General features: G+C 41.0%; 1 protein-coding gene across 1 annotated transcript in view; it reads right to left on the bottom strand.

The window, feature by feature from the left end:
* lasp1 (LIM and SH3 protein 1) overlaps positions 1 to 24,271 on the bottom strand; it is a 154,126-nt gene that overhangs the window by 89,622 nt on the left and 40,233 nt on the right. Inside the window, exon 2 of the mRNA XM_043674841.2 lies at positions 23,555 to 23,649. Coding sequence (XP_043530776.1) covers positions 23,555 to 23,649 — 95 coding nt within the window. The remainder of the gene's footprint in view (positions 1 to 23,554; positions 23,650 to 24,271) is intronic.

Here is a 24,271-nt window from a genome sequence, read left to right as displayed (position 1 = left end):
TGCTGTACAAAACACTTAAAAGGTCGAACAAAAGCCATCAGCAGTGACTGGAGAGAACAAGAGGGAGCGTGAATGTAAAAGAGCGAGCGAGAGTGTGAGAGAGAGACAGAGGAGGACAGGAGGAAAAGAGTGGGAGAGCAAGTGATGGCAAGCCAAAAGGACCATCACAATGAACCCTATGAACAAAGACCAATTAATTGCATTCCTAGGTTTTCCCTCCATCCATAACAACAGTGGTTTCTTTTTAAAATCTGTCTGCATGTGAAGGGTAATTTTATAATGGGTTAAGAGCTTTAACTAGTAGAGATAAGTGTTGACTGCTTCTAATAGTTTGTTTACCCATAGGTAAAATCTATTTATTTGCAATGTTAAGTACAAAAATCCAGTCCATGCTTTCTGTCAACTGGAGTATAACAGGCAGTTAAATTGGGGAATTTTGTGTACTTTGATACCTTTTGTATGATAAGAATTTTGTATTTTTATGACAACCCCAGGAATAGCAGGGATGGATTTCCAATGTGCTGACCCAAGGACGCATGACACTTAATTGTCAATCAGTAATAAAAAGGGTGTATCCACCATGGAAATGTCGCTATCAAAGTCCACTTGCTACCCAATCAGCACTCACTTCTCATGTGATATAAATAGTGAGTTTTTCTGTTCAATTGGTGTTCTTGCAAAATATCCTGATAAGTATAAGAAAAGCTTCAAGTGTCATTTTTAAGCAATATTCAAGCTCTGTATGGCAAAAAGCTATTTCAATTTTTTTAAAAGTTCGAAGATGTTTGTTTTAAGAAAAGCACTTTTTTTTTAGTACATGTACCTATGAGCTTTTTCCCAGGTTCATTTTCTGTAACATTCAACAGATTAATCATTAATTCCTCAAAGTGCAGTGAAACCCTGGACAGATGGCAACAGAGGGGGAAGGTCAATAAAGAACTAAGCAAATTCAGATGCAGATAATGTTTCCCTGACCATCAAACGTGAAATAAAGCCAATTTTAGACAGAACTCAGACCTGGGACTGGAAATTCCAAAACTAAATTTAGAAACCTGGTTTTGCAGTGACTGCCTTTTCAGCTCCTGTTCCTCAGGTCAGGCATCAAAAATCCCGACACAGCCTAATATATTTCTCAATGTGTTCTGTGTACTTACGGATCGCACATCCTGATAGTCACAGATACAGGTACAAGAACGATGAGATGCTACGTGTGAGCACAGCTTAAAAAAAGTCATCAATAAATCATTAAATTACTGCTTTACTGAAAGGTTCACTAAAGTATTCATGGATTTACAAGTCCAGTGGAACCACGCATGAAAGTAAATACATTGACGAGAGCTACACTTGATCCCCGTGTGAAAAGAAGAATGAGACATTGTTCCTGTCCCCGAGTGCAATCCAATAGCTCCTATTGCAGAAACATAGTTAATGTGTGCCTGGCAGTTAAAGGAATACAGGATCGGATTCAGCTGAGACCTCCTCTGGAGCGCAATAGCCTGTTCATAGGGCCAAATCTCTCCCGTGCACAATGACTACTTGGGCAAGATACTGGAAGGAAGATGCAGCTGTTGTTGTCAGAGCTTCAGGACTCTGGAGCAACCTCGCTGCAAATCAGTGAATAGAAACACCACAGCCAGTGAACAGAGTTAAAGCACTCAGACAACTGCAATGTTCGACACTTTCAAACTCTATGCTGTAGATGACACCACTCTTGAGAATGAATGAGTCTGATAGAACATGGGTACAACCATACAAAGATATTATTACATTAGACAAGGACAAACCTAAGAACACAGCACAGTAGCTCAGTGGTTAGCACTGCTGACTCTCAGCACCAGAACCCGGGTTTGATTCCAGCCTTGGGCAACTGTCTGTGTGGAGTTTACACATTTCCCCCATGTCCGAGAGTGTTTCCTTCGGGTGCTCCGGTTTCCTCCCACAGTCCAAAGATGTGCAGGTTAGGTGGATTGGTCATGTTAAATTGTCCATAGTGTCCTGTGCAGGTTAGGTGGGTTAGACTGGGAAAAGCAGGGCATCAGGGTAGTGGGGAGAGTCTGGTGGGATGCTCTTTGGTGGAATTGATGGGCTAAATTGATGAGCTTGTTATATCTGGGCTAGCCATTATCACAGCATTTAGCATGAATATATTATAAACAGTGTTACTTTGAAGGCCAAGCCTAAAGACAATTCTTGTGGTTCCCTTCTCCTCAACCAAATCTGTCTAAAACTTGGTGAGGCATAACACTTCAAGAGGAGCTGGTCTCCGGGGGAGTCCACAATCTCAGGCAAGGGCATGAGGCCGAGATAGGAGAATCAATTATGAGTAGGATGGGAAAGGAAGATAAACAAAGTACAAAGAAGCTTGGCAGAAAGCCTCACTGGGCATATCCAATAGTTATGAAAGAAAGAAAAATGGGGAGAAGGTTAAAAAGGATCAGAAGAGGAACGTGAAACCAAGATGCCGTAAACCTGGTGATAATTCATTCACAGGAGATGGTCATTACTGACAAGGTTGCCATTCTTCCTCATACATCTGGTCGGCATGAACAGGTTGGACTGAAGGGTCTTTCCATGCTGTACATCGCTATGACTCTACAATTCTATAACTTTTCTTTGGTGCTACCACCAAAGGCACTTTGAGGGAGCATTAACACTACTAGTGTTGGTCCAGAATAATAGTTCAAAGGGAGGCAGGGGCACAGTAGTAATGTCATGAGACTCATAATCCAGAGGCCCAGGCTAATACTCCGGGGTAAGCATTCAAACCTCACCATGGCAGCAGATGGAATTTAAATTGATTTAGTAATTCCAGAGTTAGTTTCAATAATGATAATCGTGGAGCTTAAAATGGATTTGCAAGTAGAAAACCATGTTTGGCAAACCTGGGAGTTCTATTCTTAAAAAGGACACCATTAATAAAATGGATGAAGAATAATTGATAAAGGATGTACATATTTTCAGAAGACTTCCGATAAAGGTCCCCCATAGGAGGTTGGTTAGCCAAATTAAAGCCAGTGGTATAGGAGATAACATACTGGCATGGATTAATGATCAACTAAGCAGCAGAAAACAGAGCAGGAATAAATGGGTCACTTTCAAATTGGCAGACTATGATTAATGAGATACTGCAAGGATCAGTACATGGGTACAGCTGTTCACAATACATACCAATTATTTAGATTTTGTGAGACCAAATGTAACATTTCCAATTTGCAAATGATTCACAGCTAAGCAACAATATATGTTATGAGGAAGTTGTAAAATATTTTCAGGAGAGACAATTTGGACAGGCTTAGGTGACTGGGCAAGAACATGGCAGGCTTGATAAATTGAACAGCCTCCTCCTGTTCCTTAGTAACCATCACAATTGACATAAGTACACAGCTGGAACCAGGGTAAATAGACAAGACCTTTTCCCTGAAGTGAGGGAGTCCAGAAGTAGAGGGCATAGGTTTAGGGCGAGTCGGGAAGAAATTTAAAACGGACCTAAAGGGCAACATTTTCATGCAGAGAGTGGTTCATGTATGGAATGAGCTGCCAGAGGAAGTGGTGGAGGCTGGTACAATTACAACATTTAAAAGGAATCTGGATGCATACATGAATAGGAAGGGTTTAGAAGGATATGGGCCAAGTGCTGGCAAATGTAACTCGATTAGGTTAGGATATCTGGTCGGCATGGATGAAGGGTCTGTTTCTGTGCTGCATATCTCTAGGACTCTGTAACATATACATTAAAGTTATAATTTTCATTAATGATCAAAATCAAGTTTTGGCCATTTCTCAATTCCCTACTACCTTCTGTTATCTCAGCTCACATCGCTGGATTGAAACACTCAGCCTAAATAAATTCACATTTAACACTGTGTCATTACAAGATGGTTCTTGCGTTTCAGTCCAGTTCTGCTCATGCTAACCTTCTTGAGAAAAGGTAGCATGAGACAGGATTTTCAATGACAAGTGTTGACTTTCTGTCAGCAGAATAAAACAGAACATAAAACAGTGACACAATCATGTGAGGAACTCCAACAGAGAGGGAAAGGGGGAGGCAGATGAAAAAAAAAAGAGGGAGAGAAACAAAAAAAGTCCAGGAAACAGATTCGCAGTAATTAAAATAACATGGCAGATTAATCTTGTGATAGGGAGGACCTCCGCCTTTAGACAATAAATCCTCTTCATCTTCCCTGACACACTGTCCCCAAATCAAAAAGGAAAAAATTAAAATATAAAAGGAGCAGCCCTCAATTTGATTTGTAGAACCTAAAAGTACAGAGAACAGCAAAAAAAACTTAATCCTTTGAAATATAGATTAGCTTTCCTTGGAATTGTCAAAACTTGTGCTTAGATTTTATCCCACGTTCATCAATCTGGGCATTTAACACTGAATACAACACATGCCAAGAATTGCGGAATGTTTCCAACAGTCAACAGATTCATCACAGTAAATTAGCTGTTTGAAAAAACCTCCCTGGTCCCCCCCAAGGCTGTCATAATACACAAAATATCTGCAAAATCTCAATCGTGGTGTAGCAGCTAGACCAGTAGGTTTTGTTTCTAAAAGAAGCATTTATACAACAGAAAATGAACAAAGGGAATAGGGCAAACTAGGCAAGATTTTTTGAACATTTTTCACAATGGGCTAAATGGATTTCTCCTGCCTTTATCATTTCAAAGATTTACAATCAGGTAAAGTCACGGACAGGGCTAATGGTTTGTGCAGAAACTGAGTAAGTCAGATCTCCTCTGGTCACAAAAGATTCTGATATTATTAGATCAAGTTTGAATTTTGGAAATGTCAAGACCAGCAAAAGACTTGCACTTTGTATCGGATAGCTCAGGGGGTTTTGATTGTTTAATAGACGAGTATCCTTAGGATGGAGATTGAGAAGTCAGGAGATAGGGCCGAAAAGTGGGGTTGAGATTGAAGATCACTGCTATCAAATGGGGGAAAAACAGGATTTAGGGGCTGAATGGTCTACCACCATTCCTATTTCTTATATACTTAAAGCGGAGAACAACATTAGTAAGTTACAACTGACATAAGTGCCTGGGTGGGTTTTGGGGGGAACTGAAAGTGGAGAGAGAATCAAAGATGTTTGAAGAAAAACAGAGTTGAGGACCCAGCTGCTGCTGGGCAGGTGGGGGTGGGGACAGGGAGTGGAATGTACAAGCGATCAGAGTTGGAGCTGGGACTCAGTGCTCTCTCTAAAACTTAGAGAGACGAAGTAAATAAAACAGGGAGGTGACTCATGGGGCACTGAGTTGACTGGACAGTTTCTATGCTGTAAGTTTTATGTAATTCTCTGAAAGCAGATACCTGGGAAGTTACAACTGACTATAAATGGGGTGGAGCGAGCCCTTTGAAGGATGGGAATATTGCACGACTTCACTATCACTGAAAGGGGAGACATGTTTCTGAAGCTTTTCATCTTTCATTCATCAGGACAAACACAGGAATGCCTAATTTCAATAATGACAATACAGTATACTAAACTCATTCTTGTGACTGTTCTTACCTCGGGGCCAGGAGGACCAGACTCATCCTATTGTTCCCCTTTGCTTCACCCATGGCTAATCAGAACCAACTATTAGGGTACAGACATTGGGTTGTGACTGAGTTCAGGGCCAAGAGGATGGATGAGGAGAGTTCAGTCAGGGTATGTTGGAATAGTGATATTTGGAAACAAAGCACGTATGAAGGTTTAGTAATGGATGAATTGAGGCAGGTGTGGAGCTAGGCTACATTACAGAAATGTGAGTATTTGCACTGCAGAGAACATCATGGCAAATTCTACATGAGGGACTGAATGTCGAACCACAGAGAAAAAGTATTTTTATGTCAATGCAAAACTCTTAACTTCTGTATTTTCAGCAAGTGTCTCTGTTCCAATTGCCTAGAAATTATTTATTTATTTTCATCAAAACTGAACCTCATTTTCAAAACATTTCTGTCTGTGGGGAATTTGCACATTGTGGACAACCACATGACATGATGAAAACCGCACCAGTGACATTTTTACGAGAATTCCAACATTCATTGCTGAAGCTGTGGACAGGAGTATGTCATGCACATTGCTGTGTATATCTGAGTCTCTACTTAGACAAACATTGAAAAACAAGACCATCCACAAGCTCATTTGTTCAATGCCAAAAAGTCAAGCCCACTTTGAAATTGCAAAGCTGGCAAAAGGGATCAGCTTAGAGAAAGAGTGAGTGTCAGCCACAGCTTAGTGTGTAGTCCAAGCTGTCCCCGTTCAGAGGATATGGATACAGATACAGAGACCAAGCTCCAAAACCTAGGTATACATTCCAACACTGTACTGAGAGACTGCAGCATGGTTGGGATATTGAACAGAGGTTCAGTCTGTTCCATCAGATGAAACTGCACAATTTCAAGAAAGAGAGTTGGAGAGTATTTCCCAGTGTCCTTACTGACACTTCTCCACAGAAAACAGCAAATTTGTTTGGTAATACATTGGTATTTGGTGGGGAGCTTGAAGTGCACAGATTGGCTACCCAACAAAATACATCATTAGATGATTTGGCAAGTCTTGCAGTCAGAAGGAATGCAAGATTTGCCTTCATCCAGGTTAAAGTAGCTCAAGATTGACCATGAGTTGGACGACATGAAGCATAAAGAAGCATGGACCTCAGTCTTGCTGAGTTCAGATATTAAGTAAATTCACCCATTTATTCCCCATGTGAAAACTTATTCTGCTTTTGCCAATCCTTTTTATGAGTATCACTGGTGGCTCGTTGAAGTGAGATGAGAACCCTGGTCTGTGCCAAATCAGTTAATCTCAGCCAGGGAACCAATGGTAAAAATGAAATTCAATATGGATGATCTTAATACATAGTGGATCAAAAGAGACAGATTTAATTAAAAGATAAAATACTGGAAATGTGCAGCAAGGTGGTGATCAGTTTCGATGTTTACTTCATCTCATTCTTTCTGTTGTGTTGGATTCAGAAGCTCACTTTTCCACTGGTAAAGGAAGGTAGAAGCAGCACTGTGAATGGATATACTGGAAAACCAATCAATTCGTGAGGAGTTATGCAGATGATGTTGGAACTGGACTCCCAGTGTTGAAATATATCTAAACAGAGCTGTGAACCCACCCATAATCAAGAAATAGTCAGCTCAGATCAACAGAAGTTATACTTTTTCTTTCAAGTACTGTTAGAAAACATCAAGGAGTTCAGTTCTGATCTTTAAAAAGGGCAGCATAATAATTACCATGAAGGAACACAAGTGTTTGGAGCTATTTAGCTGGTTCTGAGAATACAGGCCTTCCCCTCCCATTCCTTTTCAGCATTGACTTTTTTCTACAATTATTGTATCAAGAGAATAGTCAAATTGTTAGCAGCTGACCCCTCCCCTTAGGAGGTCACAATATTTGTTGTAGCTTTCAAAACTCACATGAGTTTCTCCTGCAAACAGCTTCTTTTATAGGAAGAAAGTCAAAGTTGCCATCGACCAGCTGTCTCAATCCTATGGTCCGTGGCGATGGATTGGATGGCAAGCTAGCAATTCACAATGTCAGGGGGATGCGAGTAAACAGGAAGATATGTAACTACAGACTCAAAAATTAAGGCCTCCACTCCCACAAACTGGTTTCTGGGACAACATGCAAAGAATTCAGAGCAGAAAAACAGACCATTCAGCAGCGGGACTTCCCTGGTACACTTGCTCCACTCAAGTCTACTCCTGCCCTACCTAATCTTACTCTTAAAAAAAGCCTCGATCGTAGAGATTTCCAAAAAAATCTCACGCATGGGTAAAAAATGGGGCCTGGAATCATGTAGAGGCAAAATGGATGCTGATAGTACATGCGATGACTAAACTTGTTTAACTCCTTTTTTTTAAACCTCCAAATGTCACTTTCCAAAAGAAATGCATCGATTTGCATTCGATTGGATCAATACAAACAGCTCTCGTCACCTCCCCAGAGAAAAGGGCCTCTCTGTTGTGTGGTTACTCACACTCTGGCATATTACTCCCCACAATTGGTGTTGAATAGAACCTCATAAGCAGTTCTGAAATTTGTACTTCCCAGGTCAAGACTCAAACTCAGGCCTCCACGTTTACCAATAATAATCACGTGCCAATCAACATTGTACTAACTGGTGGCATTTGCACTGTTTAACTCAATAGATTCAAGGTTAGATAAGGCAAAGATAAACAAAAAAATCAGTTCGTCTGATGGCAAAAACTTGCCATAGGCACACAATGACATCGTTGCCAGGTGCAAACAAAGAACAAACTAAAGTCTGTTTGAGTAGGTGAAACCCCACACTGCCCAAAAAGAGGATACAGTCAAGGTTTCAGCTTGGCGCTTTCATCTGAAGGTTGTGGGTACAAGTCCCACTATAGTGATCTGAGCATAAAAAGTTCAGGCTGACACACTCAGGGCATTATTGACAGAGTCTTCTGGACTGGCAAAGATGCCATCTTGTGACTAAAGCATAAATCAACCAGTCTTCTCAGCCATTTCAGATGGATTTAAAATATCCCGTGACATTATTTTAAAGAGAGATATTTGTTACTGACATCCACCAGGAGGTTAGTCTTCTTCAGAAGATGACCCACTGGACTCTAAGCATTAACACTCTCTCTCCCTCCACCCACAGACCTGCTGAGTTTCTCCAACAATGCCCTTTAAAAAGGAGGTAGATAAATTGACCAACCCAAAGTTTTTATTTAAAAAAAGGGATGTTATTTAACGCTGGAATACTGACCAGAACATTGGGACCAGCCTCAAGTCTTGAATACTCAACCGAAGCTTCTATGCAAATTTGAGGAGAACAGAGTCACGAGATATCACAATTGTTTTGGATAATACATTGGACGGATTTTAATTTGAAGATATGGAATGAAGGGAAAAACAACAGCTTCTCAACAAAATGTGAGTGCATTCTATTTATCTAAAAGATACAATCTAGCCAAAGTAAGTCTGAATTTTAAAATCAAAAATCAGGTGAATTGGGGATGCTAACTGCAAACAGAATTTCTTCAGCAGTTTCATCTAAACAACAATTTGAGGTATGAATAAGCAAAGGAAGTGAAATCTTCGTGCCAGCATGGAAATTGACCGTGTCACTTCCTGTTTTGTAAGCAGAAACTAAATTGAACTACTGTGGAAACTGACTTCGAATGCCAAATAAGGCAGTAGACCAGCTGAAATTTCACATCCCAGTATATTACATCAAATTAAGTTTACACATTATCGGTCAAACACTCCCAGAAGCTGCAAAACACTAGAAATGTCTGGCCAGCAAACAGAACAGTCATACAATAAAGACCAAGGTGGGTGACCTCTCTGTCCTTCAGCTAAAGAAAAGCTACCCAGAGTTAGATTGTCCTCACCTGGAATGAGCTCTAGGTATCACAGGGAACCCTCAAACAAGGCTGTGCATCGTTATCAGTATATTAGAAACAACATGTACAATGTACACAGTACGACAGAATGTTGAGGCCAAGTTTCTCCTCTGACGAGTCTTTCAGATTGACTCAGGTTGCCAGAACTAAACATAGTCTATTGTCAACAAAGTGGAAATACCAACGTCCCATCTCTAGGTCATGCTCCATAGTAGCTTTTGCTTTCGCCATGAGCAGTGAACAGAATTTCACCTCCAAGTCACTCGATCATTGGCTCAAGTCTCACAACAGACCCTTGTACCCAAAATCCTGGATGCTCCAGTTTGCTATGTCAGGAGTTCTGCACTGAAGGAGAGTTCTTTCAGATGAAATTATGTTAAAGAGCAGGCCCCCTGCCTTCTCAGTAGATGTAAAAAATCCCATAACTATTTGAAGAAAAAGCAGGGGGAGTTCATCCTGGTGCCTTGACCTTTATTTGACCAACAAACAAAATTAACAAAGAGGTCATTATTCAATTTCTGTTTGTGGGTGCTTGCTGTCCACAATTAACTGCTGCTTGTCCAACAATGTGATAGTAACTACCCTCCAAACAACATGCACTTTACTGGTTCTCAAGTGGAACATCCTAGAGTTGAGGAAGGCACTAAAGAAACGTAGGTCTTTCACATTACAGGAGATTTTGTAATGAATCTTTGTTTTTTTGGAAGCATTTTCTGTTTACAAATCTAGCAATCTGTGACTTGTAACATTCAGAGCATTTTCAGTTTCCACATTCAGTTTTGCCCGGCAGTATGAGGAGTGCTCACAACAAGATCCTCAACAGATCTTCTTCAGTGATCCCCAAAGTAGGGAGGAGATAAGAGAAAAAAATGAATGAGTGAGCACGAGACACACATTTTAGGAAGTGCTGCTTTTAGCACCACTGTGAATGCAATTAAACTAGAGAGGTGCAATGTAGAGTCTCTGATGGAAGACAACAGCAGTTGGATGGTTCTGTGCTGTTGGAACTCTAGTAGCTGCTCTAGGAATCAGTAGAAGTAAAATCTACATCTATTACCCATGTTTACCACATGGTAAAACTGTTAGAAACAAATTGTACATATTGTAGATTGAATTACTACATAAATGCTGTAAAGTGTAATTTATTGTTATTTGTTCAAATTCATGAAATCTTCTGGCTTCAATTTCTTAATACATTTCTGAATCCCTCACTTTGTCATTTAAAAAAAAAATTCTATAAACCTCTAACCAGATGGTAATATAAATTTGGTCACCTGGTCTGGGTTCAGAGGTTTCCTGAAAAAAGGCCACCTTTCTCTGACCAGAGACAGGCTTCCATTCTCCACAATGTCAAGTGATTGGAATATTCAACTAAGCAGGGAGCACACTCCAGAGGTTTAGCATGCTTTCACCTGACGTCCAGCAAGGGATATGAGCAGGTGACAGCCCTTTGTAAAAAAACACTAAACCAACAAACAAATAAACAACAACATACTGTCTTCTCGCCCTCTAGCCCAGCCACCTGTACTAAACCATTTATTTTTATGTTTCCATAAATCGTTAAAGTCATGCGTGTGATCTGGAAGGGATAAAGAAACATGTGCTTAGTTCTTTAGAGAATTGAAAGGAAACGGTAGCATTTAAGGATTAGTTGCAAAACAACACACTGTTTTTCTTTCTAAATAAACACACGAAAGGTACAAATCTATTTCTGTCCAACTCTGCCATTTCCCACTCAGTAATAAGTTGCTTCTATTAGACATGGCAATACCTCTACATTTCAAACCACTCCAGTTCAATTGCTGTAACCCAACCATGCTTACTCCACCCAGTAACTGATGAGTTGCTCTGTTCACATTGACAGCAGAGTCAAATTATTTCCTTAAATAGGCAGATAATGCTCAGAGCTGTCTAACCCCACATGTCTGGTCTCAATGATCGATAGCCAAATCTCACTATTGCATCATTTGCTAATATACATGGGTAAACATGGGTAATAGATGTAGATTTTACTTCTACTGATTCCTAGAGCAGCTACTAGAGTTCCAACAGCACAGAACCATCCAACTGCTGTTGTCTTCCATCAGAGACTCTACATGGGACACAGCATAGACAGAGAAAAGGGAGAATATTTTCTCAAACTAATCGCAACACATTCACGTTTCATTAACAATGTGTCTGAATAGCATAAATAGGGAGAAATCAAGTCCACTGGCAGAAAGGTTAATAACCAGAGACGACAGCTTTAAAGATGACTAACAAAAGGACCAAATGGGAGGGAACTTTTCGTTACAGCAAGTAGTTAGGATCTGGAATGGACTGCTTGAAACTGTGGGGGGGGGGGGGGGGGGGGGTAGAAAGAGAGCAGATTCAACAGTAGCTTTCAAAAGCAATTTGGATGATATTTGAAGGAGAAAAGGCTAGTACAGGCTCGATAGGTTGAACAGTCTCTTTCCAGTGTACTAGTACGAGTTATGATTGTAGTAAAAGTGTATCCAAAGAGGGAGATTAAAGATAATTCTGTTACACAGCAGAGTAGTTTCCGGTTGCAATTCTCTTGCCAAAATATAGTTACAGGACCCATATCCTTTTTTGTTTCTGATAAAGGTAAGAGATTGCTGAAGAGGAATTATTGAAGGGTAAGGGGGCACGATCAGACCATGGATTCAGTGCAACTTGGGACAAACTCAAAATGCTGAATGGCCTGTTTCTGTGCTGCAAAGATTCTCTGAATGTAAAGTTCTGTCGTCTGCAACAGGAAGAAATTTTTTTTTAAAAAATGGACAAAACTTTCATCATTCCAACATGAACAAGAATCACAGGCTTGTAATAGTGGAAGGGGTGGGAGGGTGGTGGAGGGGCTGCAGGAAGACGGTTGCCTGCTAAAACAAACAGGGCACTGTAAAACACAGGGGCCAAGGGTCTCCATTACAACATTGATTCCCCCTGGGAACTTTGGCAAATTAATAACACTGCTTTGGGCTTCTCCCAGATCAGCTATAAATAGCAAGCAGACGCCGAAGGCAAAATTCTTCGAGATGCCTTTATTGTTCTAAAGCTGGGCCTATTCCACATCACAGGAAGGCCAATTTCTTTGCAGCGATGGACTTTTTTTTTATTTTCCCACACTTTTCTAGCCATATGGTGCAGGAGCTGCAACTGAGAATGCAGAGTCCCAGCCAAAAACAAAAACATTCTTCTGCCTTGGACTCACATCTGTTGGGATTTTGAACTCAATAGCCAGTCACACTAATAGTCAACCCTATTCACAGAAAACTGACAGACAAAAAAGCAGTTATTAAATTTACCAGTCACAACTTTTACAGGATGAACATTGATGGGACACTCAGGGTGGAAAGAAGAATCTTCACTTCAACAAAGTGATTTGGAGGAGCCGGTGTTGGACTGGGGTGTACAAAAGGGAAAAATCACAACACCAGGTTATAGTGCAACAAGTTTATTTGGAAGCACTAGCTTTCGGAGTGCTGATGAAGGAGCAGCGCTCTGAAAGCTAGTGCTTCAAAATAAACATGTTGAACTATAACCTGGTGTTGTTTGATTTTTACCTCAGGAAAAGGCATTAGCCATAGACTCCAACAAGCCCGACACAAATTTCCAATGATTTTGAATTGTTCATTGGGTCCATATTCAGTGCCATTGTGTTTATGCCTCTGAAGGCAAGTTGCAGTTATATACACACTATCATTTATGATCATGGGAGATCCCAGCCAAAGTACTCTGAAGAGTAGTCACTGATGTAATGTAGAAGATTGTGGCACAGTAATTGCTCACAAAGAACTGATACCGGTTTTAGGAATGTTTGTAGTGAAAAATATTATCCAGGTTATTGGTAAAAAAAACCCTATTCCTCTTCATAGTGGCACCTTGGGGATTTTATATCTACTCGAGTGAACAGATGGAGTCCTGGCTTAACATTGCATTCTTAAGACAGCACCTCATACAACATGGTCCTCCTTCAGTAACTGCTCAGCGAGTTCAGGCTAGAGTTTGAACTCAATGGTAAAGAATAGGACTGGAACAGGAAACGGCAACTCACTCAATAAGAGCAAAACACGTCGCTTCACAACTAGCGTATCGGACAACTGTGCCTCAATTTCTTTTGATCTTCGGTGGTCAAATACCCGGACATCATGAAGCCTTGGGAATAACACCCTAAGTTTAGATCCATGTTCCTATTACCTTTGTAGGGGCCTCAAGTGGGCAGCTTCTGTTTGTGCCTTGTGCCTATTGGTCAATGTAACAGCTTGACCTCAGGATTGCTGCCAGATGTGACACACCTGGATACCTGGACCAACTGGTATATGGATCCCTCAAACAGCAACATAAAACTAAATTCTCAAAATCTTGGTATTTTGACATATTACAATCTATAGAGACCCAATAATTGTTCAAAAGATATGTGAGCTTCCAGTTAACAGCTGAAAAGGATGGCATGATAAGAATTTTCATTTTACTATAACAAATGCACTACTGACTCTTCATGATTTCAATCCATGTTCCTACATGATGAATCATTGATCACTCTTCATATTGCTGCTTTCCTCCCAAAGATCCTGACAGGCTTCCCACACCCAAAAACTGTCAGGGATATCTTAGACCCTTCCTCTTTCAAAATCAGTCTTCATAGCAACATGAATCACATGGGCCAAGTACCTAGGTAAAAATGCTAATTAGTAACACTCAAGACACCAACCCACTTTCATTTCATAAGTAAAACAAACAATTTAAAAGGCACAAGTGTTTACATATGGGTCAATTTTATTTTCATTTCGCCTTGTGAGATTGTTTGGCTGCTGCTATAATCCCAACAAGTAAACTGGGGAGTTTTGCACATGATTAAATTTTTAACATTTGTGGAATAGTGGGACTTGATTTCCCATACAGGAGCATGATAAATAGGATATGCTGCAGGTGGCCAAGCTTGATGTCATCTTCATTCACCTTTCCAACAGGAGATCCCAAGTCACAATACCAAATGGGAACCTGCCTTTCCTGGTTGTATTACAATGAACCAAGTCTAATTACATCCACCAGCAGCGGAGTTGTGATCAGTTGACTCAGCTTAGATTGGGCAGCACACTGGGGCTTGCTTCAACTATTAACCTCTCGTTCTGCTTTATTAGAAGCTCCTTAAAACTTTAACTAAGGTTTTGAACACTTGTTCTACTTCTCCTTCTTCAGTGTGGTGTCTTTTTCGTCCGATTACACCACTGTAAAGCACCTCTGGATGGTTTACAACAAAAAAAATGCTAGACAACATTTCTGAATAGATTGTTTAGCAAGTATTACACACCCCTAGAAGCAGTTGAAACTTGAACTCGGGTCTTTGACTCAGTGGGACAGACACTATCCCTCCGCCACAACAGCCTTGCCATCAAAAGCATTACAGAATTCAGTTATGTTTTTGTCAGATGTACTCCATGTCTGATCTTTGGCTAACTGATAAATCATCTTCAGGGAATGTGAAACCAGGGAGGTGACAATGTGTGACGTATAATTTCACTATTACTGGCTGACTGCTCCACAATTGGGCATTCCTCGTCTTATCTTTGAAGATCGGCAAATGATCAATGATTAACTCGTTACAATATCACATCCAAACTGCTGCAATCTCCACTTGCCTTCTCCTCTCCAAATCGGCACACTCCCACCCTTCCCATATCCGACGATAGAGAACTAGAGATTCTCCTCGCAAAGTCAGAATGTTCCAGCAGCTGCAGCCACTGGATGCAAGATGAATAATTTTGCAATGAGCTGGATAAGAAGAGCAAGTCCAGGAAAAATGTATTGCTTTCAGTGTAGGACAGTATGTGGTGTACACGCAGAATTTGGATTGTCAGTCGGCAGCGGCTTGGGGCATGTATACCCCAAGCCTTGGCAGCTGAAGGAAAGGTAGCACGATCCCACCTGGATTTATAATCTTTTAGTTGCAGTTTTTGTTCGGTTTTCTAGTTTAGAAGCTTTGGAATGGTCTCTCTATATATGTAGGTCTACGGGTGAGTACAAAGGCTCTTCACCCAATCTCAGGATAGTTGTTATGACAATAATTCTGATCTCTTGCAAAAGTGATTGCAATCCCACGTAATAGCTTTACATCCTGAAAGGCAGTATTTATAGAGATGTGCAGTACGAAAACAGACCCTTAGTCCAACTCATCCATGTCGACCATACATCCTAACCTAATCTAGTCTCATTTGCCAGCACTTGGCCCATATCCCTCTAAGCCCTTCCTATCCATGTGCCCACCCAGATGCCTTTTAAACATTGTAATTGTACCAGCCTCCACCACATCCTCTGGCAGCTCCTTCCAACCACGCATCACCCGGTGTATGAAAAAGTTGCAGCAAGTTTCTTTAATTCGCTCCCCCGTTCCTTTCAGATTTTATAAACATAACAGCTGTTCAAGTCAACGGTATCAGAAGCCAAGGCAATTTAAAAGTTGCAAGGAACTAGAGCCAGAAAAGCTTTTGCTCAATATATTTCATAGAGTCTGATGAAGTGGCCAAATATCATGTAGCAGTTAAGATGGCTCCTACCCAGGAGAAAGAACATTCTGTTTTTAAAAAATGTCAGTGTGCTGCTCATAATGAAAATGGACATTATCACCATCACAACGAGCTCATTCCACAAGCTGAGAAGAAACCAACAATTAAAATGTTCTTTTAAAATGTGCAAATGGTACACAAACGACAATTATTCTCCACAAAAATCTGATTGCGGTGCTATACAGAGATGTAACCGATTTCCTCACTTCTACAGCCTGAACGCCCTCATTCAACTCCACTTCATAACGCTCACCCTTCCAGGGAAAGTCAGGATTACAAAATGCTTTGCTCATTTCTGAAATTTGGGTTTGCTTTGCATTCAGACAAAGCTACTCAGTGTAACTCTGTTCAGGTTGCTTTTGTTGGCACAACTGTGCTGGCAATAGGTAGTACAGTTTGATGCTCAGTCCTTCACACACAAAGCACTGCCTAAGAAAGCGAGGCTTGGAAAATGTCCTGGATCTAGAGAGTCCAGGACAGATGAACAGAAGAATTCCTCTGTTTTGAACTTAAAAGGTAAAAAAAAAGTTAGTTTCCATTGCTGGCCCAAGCACATAGCAGCATCCTGGCACTACGTACCCAGTTTATTTTTCTTTTGAGATGTGGGTATATGCTGGCAAGGTCAGTATTTATTGGTTATTCTTAATTAAAGTATATACCAAGTTCAAGGGCAATGGTTCAGAAAAAGTTAATTAGTTTAGCTTCCCCTAATCTAATTGTATCGTAAGGAAAAAGGGGGTGGATGGGGGGAGGCAGAGAAGGCAAAAATGTTGTGAATCTCAAAGCAGACAGAATCGATGTTTCCTCATAGTCTTTACAGTTACAGAAACTCTATTTGGATTCTCAATTGTGATCTGAAATAGAGAAAATTACCTTTTTTAAAGGAAAGAACAGTGACTGTGAAAAGGATTGCTGCACTTTTTAAACAGTAAGTCACCCAATAGCAGTGTAAACAGTGCTTACAATGAGTATTTGTTCAAGCAGTTGGGGACAGTGGTGTGGGGTGAGAAAAGAAACGAAAAAAGTGTAGGTGAGAGAGCATAACCAAGAAATCCTAAATGACAAAATTCCAACAAGATTAGGTCCAACCACTTCAACATTAAATTGAAGAAATGATAGAGGCAGGTACAGTTAAAACATTTGAGACACATTTGGACAGGTACATGGTTGGTAAAGGGATTAGATGGATATGGGCCAAACGCAAGCAAAATGGGTCCAGTTTCATTTGGGAAACCTGGTCAGAATGGATAAGTTGGACCAAAGGGTCTGTTTCCACGCTGTTAGACTCTATGGCTCGATAATGACCATCACCCTACAGAGTGTCATCAGTGCTAATTTCTTTTTCAAAAATAACAAGAGAAACAAGTTAACTAACTTGAGAGAGTAAAAATGCAGATCTCTATCTCCAGAATTTTGTTCACCCTTTCCATATTATTTTTCCAACCACAGTATGTATCAAACTGTATACTTTTTGTCTATCTTAATCATGTGTGAGCGTGTGTTGGAGTTTTTAAACCAGGTATTGCTTAAATTGCACAGTAGTAGATTAGATATGACAATAAATGTATTTGCTGTTAATGACGAAACCTGTTGTGAATTGCTCTTGTCCTGAACATCAGTCAGGCAGGCAATCGGACAGTCACATTAGGAGTGTTTACACTTTGTAACAGCTTGCAGAACTTTGAGGTACAATTAATTGGTACACGCTTCCTCATTGGGTTGTAACAAGAGACAACAAAATACTATGGATGCTGGGTATTTGAACGGAGAACAGAAAACGCTGTAAGTATTCAACGGAAGTAGCAGCATCTCTGATGAGAAATGAAGTTAAACGTTACAGGTCATGGACCTTCCATTAGAAATTTAACTCTTTTTCTCCCAAGATGCTGCTGTTGAATGTTTCCAGCATTTCCTGTGTTTAATGTACGACACAGGATTTATGGTTTGTCAAGAGCTGCTGGGAGGTGTGAGAGAGAGGGTGGGAGAGAGAACACGGGAGTGCGAGAGAGCCCACATGAGAGTGTGTGGAAGAGACTGGTCAGAAACACCTCGGGGAAGGTGATGGAATCAGGGACCATGAATGATTTTAGTTGCTCACTGAAAAAGGAATATTAAAAACTTACAGGGCTACAAGAGGGGGTAATGGAAATCACTGGATGGTTCTATAGAGAGCCAGCATGGACTCTGTGGGCCAAATAGTCAAGTGCTGCAAGTACATGACGGTGCCAAAACACTCAGCCTTGTCCCCTCCAGTTGTAACAACATTGAAGGACCTAAAGAGGAAAAGAATGTACATTTTTAATGCCCTAGTGATATTTGCTCAAGTATTCCTGACAACAGAGCCAAAAATAAATAGAGTCTAAGCCATGATAAAGTTAGTTAAAGGTAGCTAACTTATCAAAATTAAGTTCTTCAAGAACATATTTGCATTTTAGGAAGGCAAGATCATCATCTCTATTTGATCCAAGCAGAAAGTTTTTTTTTGAAAAAGCAGTTCATTAGAAATTTGTCCAACTGTTCACAATCCCACCTTGACCACCTGAGCGACTGGCATTAGATTAGATTACATTACATTACAGTGTGGAAACAGGCCCTTCGGCCCAACAAGTCCACACCGACCCGCCGAAGCGCAACCCACCCATACCCCTACATTTACCCCTATACCTAACACTACGGGCAATTTAGCGTGGCCAATTCACCTGACCTGCACATCTTTGGACTGTGGGAGGAAACCGGAGCACCTGGAGGAAACCCACGCAGACACGGGGAGAACGTGCAAACTCCACACAGTCAGTTGCCTGGGGCGGGAATTGAACCCAGGTCTCTGGCGCTGTGAGGCAACAGTGCTAACCACTGTGCTACCGTGGCGCCCACCGTTCCGCATTGATTCAAGACTGCATGCCAGTCACAGGGGGCATCAAAATAAATAGTGAAACTTATCAGACACATCTCAGTTGGGGCTGCGAGACGGAGGCTCATAAATCACAGGATGGTGATTTGAAGGCTGCCCACCAGCTGTATCCTTTTAGTATACCAACCTTGATCCACTTGTTATGTAGCTCTAACATTCTGCAGGGCAGACTTTAGTTTAACACAGCCGAAGGATAGAAATTTCACAAGAATTCGAGAAAGATTGGATAGTGATCCTTCAGTTTACGTTCTGCGAGGGTCATGAAGCTCCTGACCACATTACAGCTTTCAGTTAAAGATGCACAAAAGAGCTTAACAGCAGAAGCAGCAGGCATGAGAGTGACTGCCCTTGACATCAAAGACATACCCTATATTTGACTGCAAGTGGCATCAAGAAGCACTTGAACACTGGAGGTAGAGACATTCATAGAATCAGGAGGGGGTGCCAGGGAGTCACACCTGGCACATAAGATCGTGGTGGTTGTTGGAGGTCAGTCTTCTCAGCTCCAGGACATCATTGCAGGAGCTCATCAGGGCAATGTCCTAGACCCAATTATCTTCAGCTACTTCATCATTGATCTGCCCTCAGCCATAAAAAGGTTAAAAGTGGAGCTGTTTGCTGATCACTGCACAACGTTCAGCATCACTCATAACTCCTCAGATACTGAAGCAGTTCATGTCCAAAGACGTGGACAATATCCATGATTGGGGTGACAAGTAATATTTGCACTATACAATTGCCAGACAATGACCATCTCCAATGAAAGAGAATCTGATCATCACTCCATGACATTTAGTGGCACCACCATTACTGAATTCCCCCACAATCAACATCTTGGAAAGGTTATAGACTGGATTGGAGTGACTCACCACATAAACAGTGAACAGGGCAGAGGCTAGGAATCCTACAGCGAGTAACTTACCTCCTGACTCCCCAAAGCCTGTCCCCCATTTAAAACGCACATGTCAGGAGTGTGATGCAATACTTCCCACTGGCCTGGATAAGTGCAGCTCCAACAAGACTCCAGACGTTTGACACTGTCCATGACAAAGCAGCCCGCTTGACTGGCGCCACATCCACAAATATCCACTCCCTCCATCATTGCCTTGTAGCAGCAGCATGTATCAAAAATGTGGTGCAGATATTCACCATGGGCCCTTAAGACAGTACTTTTCAAATCTACAACCAGTTACATATAGAAAGGGCAAGGAGTAGCAGATACATGGGAACACTATCACCTGCAAATTCCCCTCAAAACCATGATGGGGAGGTGCCAGTGTTGGACAGGGATGGACAAAGTTAAAAATCACACAATACCAGGTCATAGTCCAAAACGTTTATTTGAAAGTACAAGCTTTCGGAGCACTGCTCCTTCATCAGATAGCTAGTGGGGCAGGATCACAGGACACAAAATGTGTAGTAAAAGATCATAGTGTCATACAACTGATGCAATGTATTGAACAAACCTAGACTTGGAAATATATCACCATCCCTTCTGTGTCATTGCATCAAAATCCTGGAATTCTCTCCTTAAAAGCAAATGGATTGCAACAGTTGAAAAAGGGAACTTACCATCATCTTCAAGGGCAATTGAAACTGGGAAATAATTGCTGGCGCATCAGCAACCCTAACCCTAACATATTCCACAAATTAATAACAATAAAGCTCTCCTCAGCCTCCTGCATTCTAAGGGAAGCAATTCAGCTTATCCAATTTGAAGTAAAATTCTCCATTCCTGCCACCACCAATCTTTTCGGCACTCTCTCCCATGCTTTCACATCCTTCCTGAGCTCGTCCTTTTCTCACAATAAACCTTCCGGAGAGGAATGTTTACAAAATCTCACCCCTAATTAAGTTGATGTAAAAGCAGCTCTCTAAAGAGAGAAATCCACCATCACTTTCTGCTAACTACATGCTCATTTTGTGGGAGGTAGAGCTGGATAAGGAGAGTACCCTTTAATTGAACGCTGTGCTAAATGCCAACCGAGCCCCTGAAAGAAAGCGCCTGCTATTTGTTTGCTGGGTCAGTGTATACAAAAAGGCAAACACGTGAGGTGGCTCTTCTCCAGTATTGGATTCTTCGAGAGGATGAAGTTGTTTATCCTCCTTTCTGAAAGAAAACCTTGTGTTTAGATTGCTTGGTTTCAAACTCTTTTACTTCACTTCCCACTCAGCAGTTCTTGTGTGTGTCTCTGTGAAGGAATTTATTTTCCTCCTTTCTCGCAGTAATTTTCTTTCCTCTTCCGGTTTAGTGTTTCACCGTTGACAAAAGACGCATTCTGTTTCCAATGGATCTGGTCCCTTCTGTTCACTTTGCATTCTGCATTTTTTTTTTTCTGTTTACACTGTGAATGACCTGGAATCCACTACCTGACCAGATGGACAAAGCAAATTCAATGATTTGAGGAGAATTGAATAAATAATTCAAATACAATTTCTAAAAGGCCATGGAGGATAAACAGCTAGGGAACAGGATTAATCAGCCAACCATATCAAAGACCATGACTTTGTTGCTCATCTCTGGCTCCAGAAATTTGAAAAGCAGTAGCTTTGTGGCTGGAAAGACTTGACCTTTGATGAACTTTAGTAGACTTTGAGCACCTTCCTGGACTTTTTGTCACCTGACCTCACTTCCAAATGCCTTGTTTAGTTCAACAGTCCTTTTAAATCCTTCTCCAAAATTTCTCAACAATGAAAGCAGATTTCTGTCCCTTTGCTGCTCTGTGGTGTCCTGGAGATTAATCCTTAAATCTGGAGGACTCTATGGTAACGACAAAAGGGCCAATGACCCTAGATGTTGAAAGCTTGTTACTACCAAAGTTACTGTTTAGATAATGTATTTCCATAGAATTGTACAGAGCAGGGGAAGCTATTTAACCTATCCTGTCACTGGCAAGTTTTGAGAAGAACCTTCCTTTTAATTATATGACACTGCTCTTCCCCCAGCCTCGCAACTTCTTCCTTCAAGTGTATAAACCAATTTGCTTTTAAAAGTTGATATTAGATCTGCTTCCATGGCCCTTTATTGCACAATGCATTTCAGAACACACAATTCTTAATCCCACTTCTGGCTATAAAGGCAATCACAATAAGTCCATCACCTGTGGTCACCATTCATTGGAAAGGATTTCTTTATTAACACTTAAAATTTTAATACATTGCCTTAAACAAGGTAAAGTATTTTTATTCAGGAGATATGGGCCAGCATTTATTGCCCATCCTTAACTGCCCTTGAGAACATGGTGATGAGCTGTGTTCATGAACTGCTGCAGTTCATTTGGAGTATATACAATCACCATGTTGTTAGAAAGGGAGTTCCAGGATTTTGACCATTTCATAGATGGTACAAACTGCTGCTGTTGTGTCATTGGCGGAATGGGTGAATGGTTGTGCATGTGATGCCGTATGAGTAGACTGCTTTGTCCTGGGCAGTGACAAACAAATAGTGTTGGAGCTACACCCCCTCCACTTATCCAGACAAGTACTCCTGCACAATCCTAATGTGTGCCTTGGAGATGACGGACATGGTTTAGGGAAATCATAAAGTGAGCTAATTGCTGTAAGCTTCCTAATCCCTCACCTGCTCTTGCAGCCACACAGTATTTATTTGACTAGTTCAGGTGAGTTTCTGGTCATCAGAAACCCCAAGGACTTAGATCCTCAGGAAGATTCTATATTAGTAATTTAATTAAAAACATCATGGGACTGTTTAAAGATTATAAAATGATAGAGTGCAGATAGCAAGGACTTATTTCCATTAGCAGAGAAGACCTTAACAGACTGGGAATAGATTTAAAATAATTTAGTTACAAAGGAGATGAGGATTTTCCCCCCACCCCCACCACTGAGTGGGCTGGAATTCACTGTTCACAATGGCTGACCTCAAGAACCTTCTCAGGGTGGTGAATTTTTGAAGTCTTTTGCTCTAGTGAGGAAACTCCTCCTCATTTCAGTCCAAACTGCCCTTTCTCTTGGGAGTCTGACTATGGCCCCACCCAATTCTAGAATCACCCAGTCAGGGGAAATATCCTTCTTGCATTTACCCTTGTTGTGTCATGTAGGAATCTGTACGTTTCAACGAGTTCATCTCTCATTCTCCTAGACTCAGCTCAGTTTCCTCAATCTCTTCATTGAACTGTACAGCCATCCCAAGGATCAGCCTGCAATCTTTGTTGTATTCCCTCAGTGTACCTTAAGTGATTATATATGCAAAAAAAAAGTGCTGAAAGTTTTGATTAATTTACAAATCTCTTGGACTACACAGACAAATCAAATGGCCTCCTGTAATAGTACAGTGCTGTTAGCCTCCTGTAATAGTACAGTGCTGTTACCTCTGTACTGCACTAGGTTACCATTAGTCTGGGTTTTGTGGTCTCTTCATTGAGCTTGAACCCTGACTTGACATGGGAATACCAACCCCCCAAGCCACAGCAGACATCCTATTGATCAGAGTGGGCACTATCACTGATCCATACCCTTTGGATGCAAAAAAGTGAGTGCATGCCACCAAGCCAAACTGAGAACACCCAGGTATCACAGCTTCTACAGATCTGTCCACTCCCAAAGCATCCACATAAATTCCTTAGAAAAAAAGTTAGCCTTAACTTCAGCAAGAACTGCACCAGAACACCATTCAATGCAAAGTTAATCACTGGTGGATCCAGCATTTGCGAGAGGAATGCAGAAATATAAAATACTCACGCATTGCAGTAAGGTTTCTTATCATAACCTTTGTAGTTCTTCATGTTTAAAGTCATTTTGCAGACTTCACACTGGAAACATGCTTTATGCCAGAACTGGAACAAGAACAGAAAATCAGAGCAATAAGTTCACAGAAAAACAGAAGTAATCTCTGCCGCTCAGATCCATCTCTCCCAGATCGATAAAGTATAAAATAACTGGACATTGATTACACAAATCAGGAGAATCACACATGGTGGAACTGTCCTGCCCTGGGTGATCAACACAGATTGATGAGAGATAATGATAGACCCATGTTTAAAAAAATGGAATAACATGACAGAGGAGAGAGACAATTAGAGTTTCCAGTGGTATAGGGGTCGGGAATAGAGCAGTTGCATAGAAAAGAGTAAGAAGAGATTTCACAACAGGACAGTGGCAGGAAGAAAAGCCCATTTGTGAGGATTTGAGGGATAAGGCAGAAACCATGTTGACATTCAACATTTAAATTTGTCTTTATTCATCCAAAGGATGTGACATTCACTATCTATGCCAGTAGTTATTCTCTAGTTGCCCTTGTGGAATTAATGGTGAGCTGCCTTCTTGATCTTCTGCAGTCTGTTCGTGTAGGTAGACCCACTATGCCATTAGGGAAGGAATTCCAGGATTTTGAGCCAGTAACATAAAGGAATAACAATATATTTCCAAGTCAGGATGTGATTGGCTTGGTAGGTAAGT

Source organism: Chiloscyllium plagiosum, unplaced genomic scaffold (genome assembly GCF_037043375.1).
Source record: "Chiloscyllium plagiosum isolate Xiang-an unplaced genomic scaffold, Cpla_swu_hap1 HiC_scaffold_32, whole genome shotgun sequence".
NCBI classification, from domain to species: Eukaryota; Metazoa; Chordata; class Chondrichthyes; order Orectolobiformes; family Hemiscylliidae; genus Chiloscyllium; species Chiloscyllium plagiosum.
This window is presented reverse-complemented; position numbering and strand designations above follow the sequence as displayed.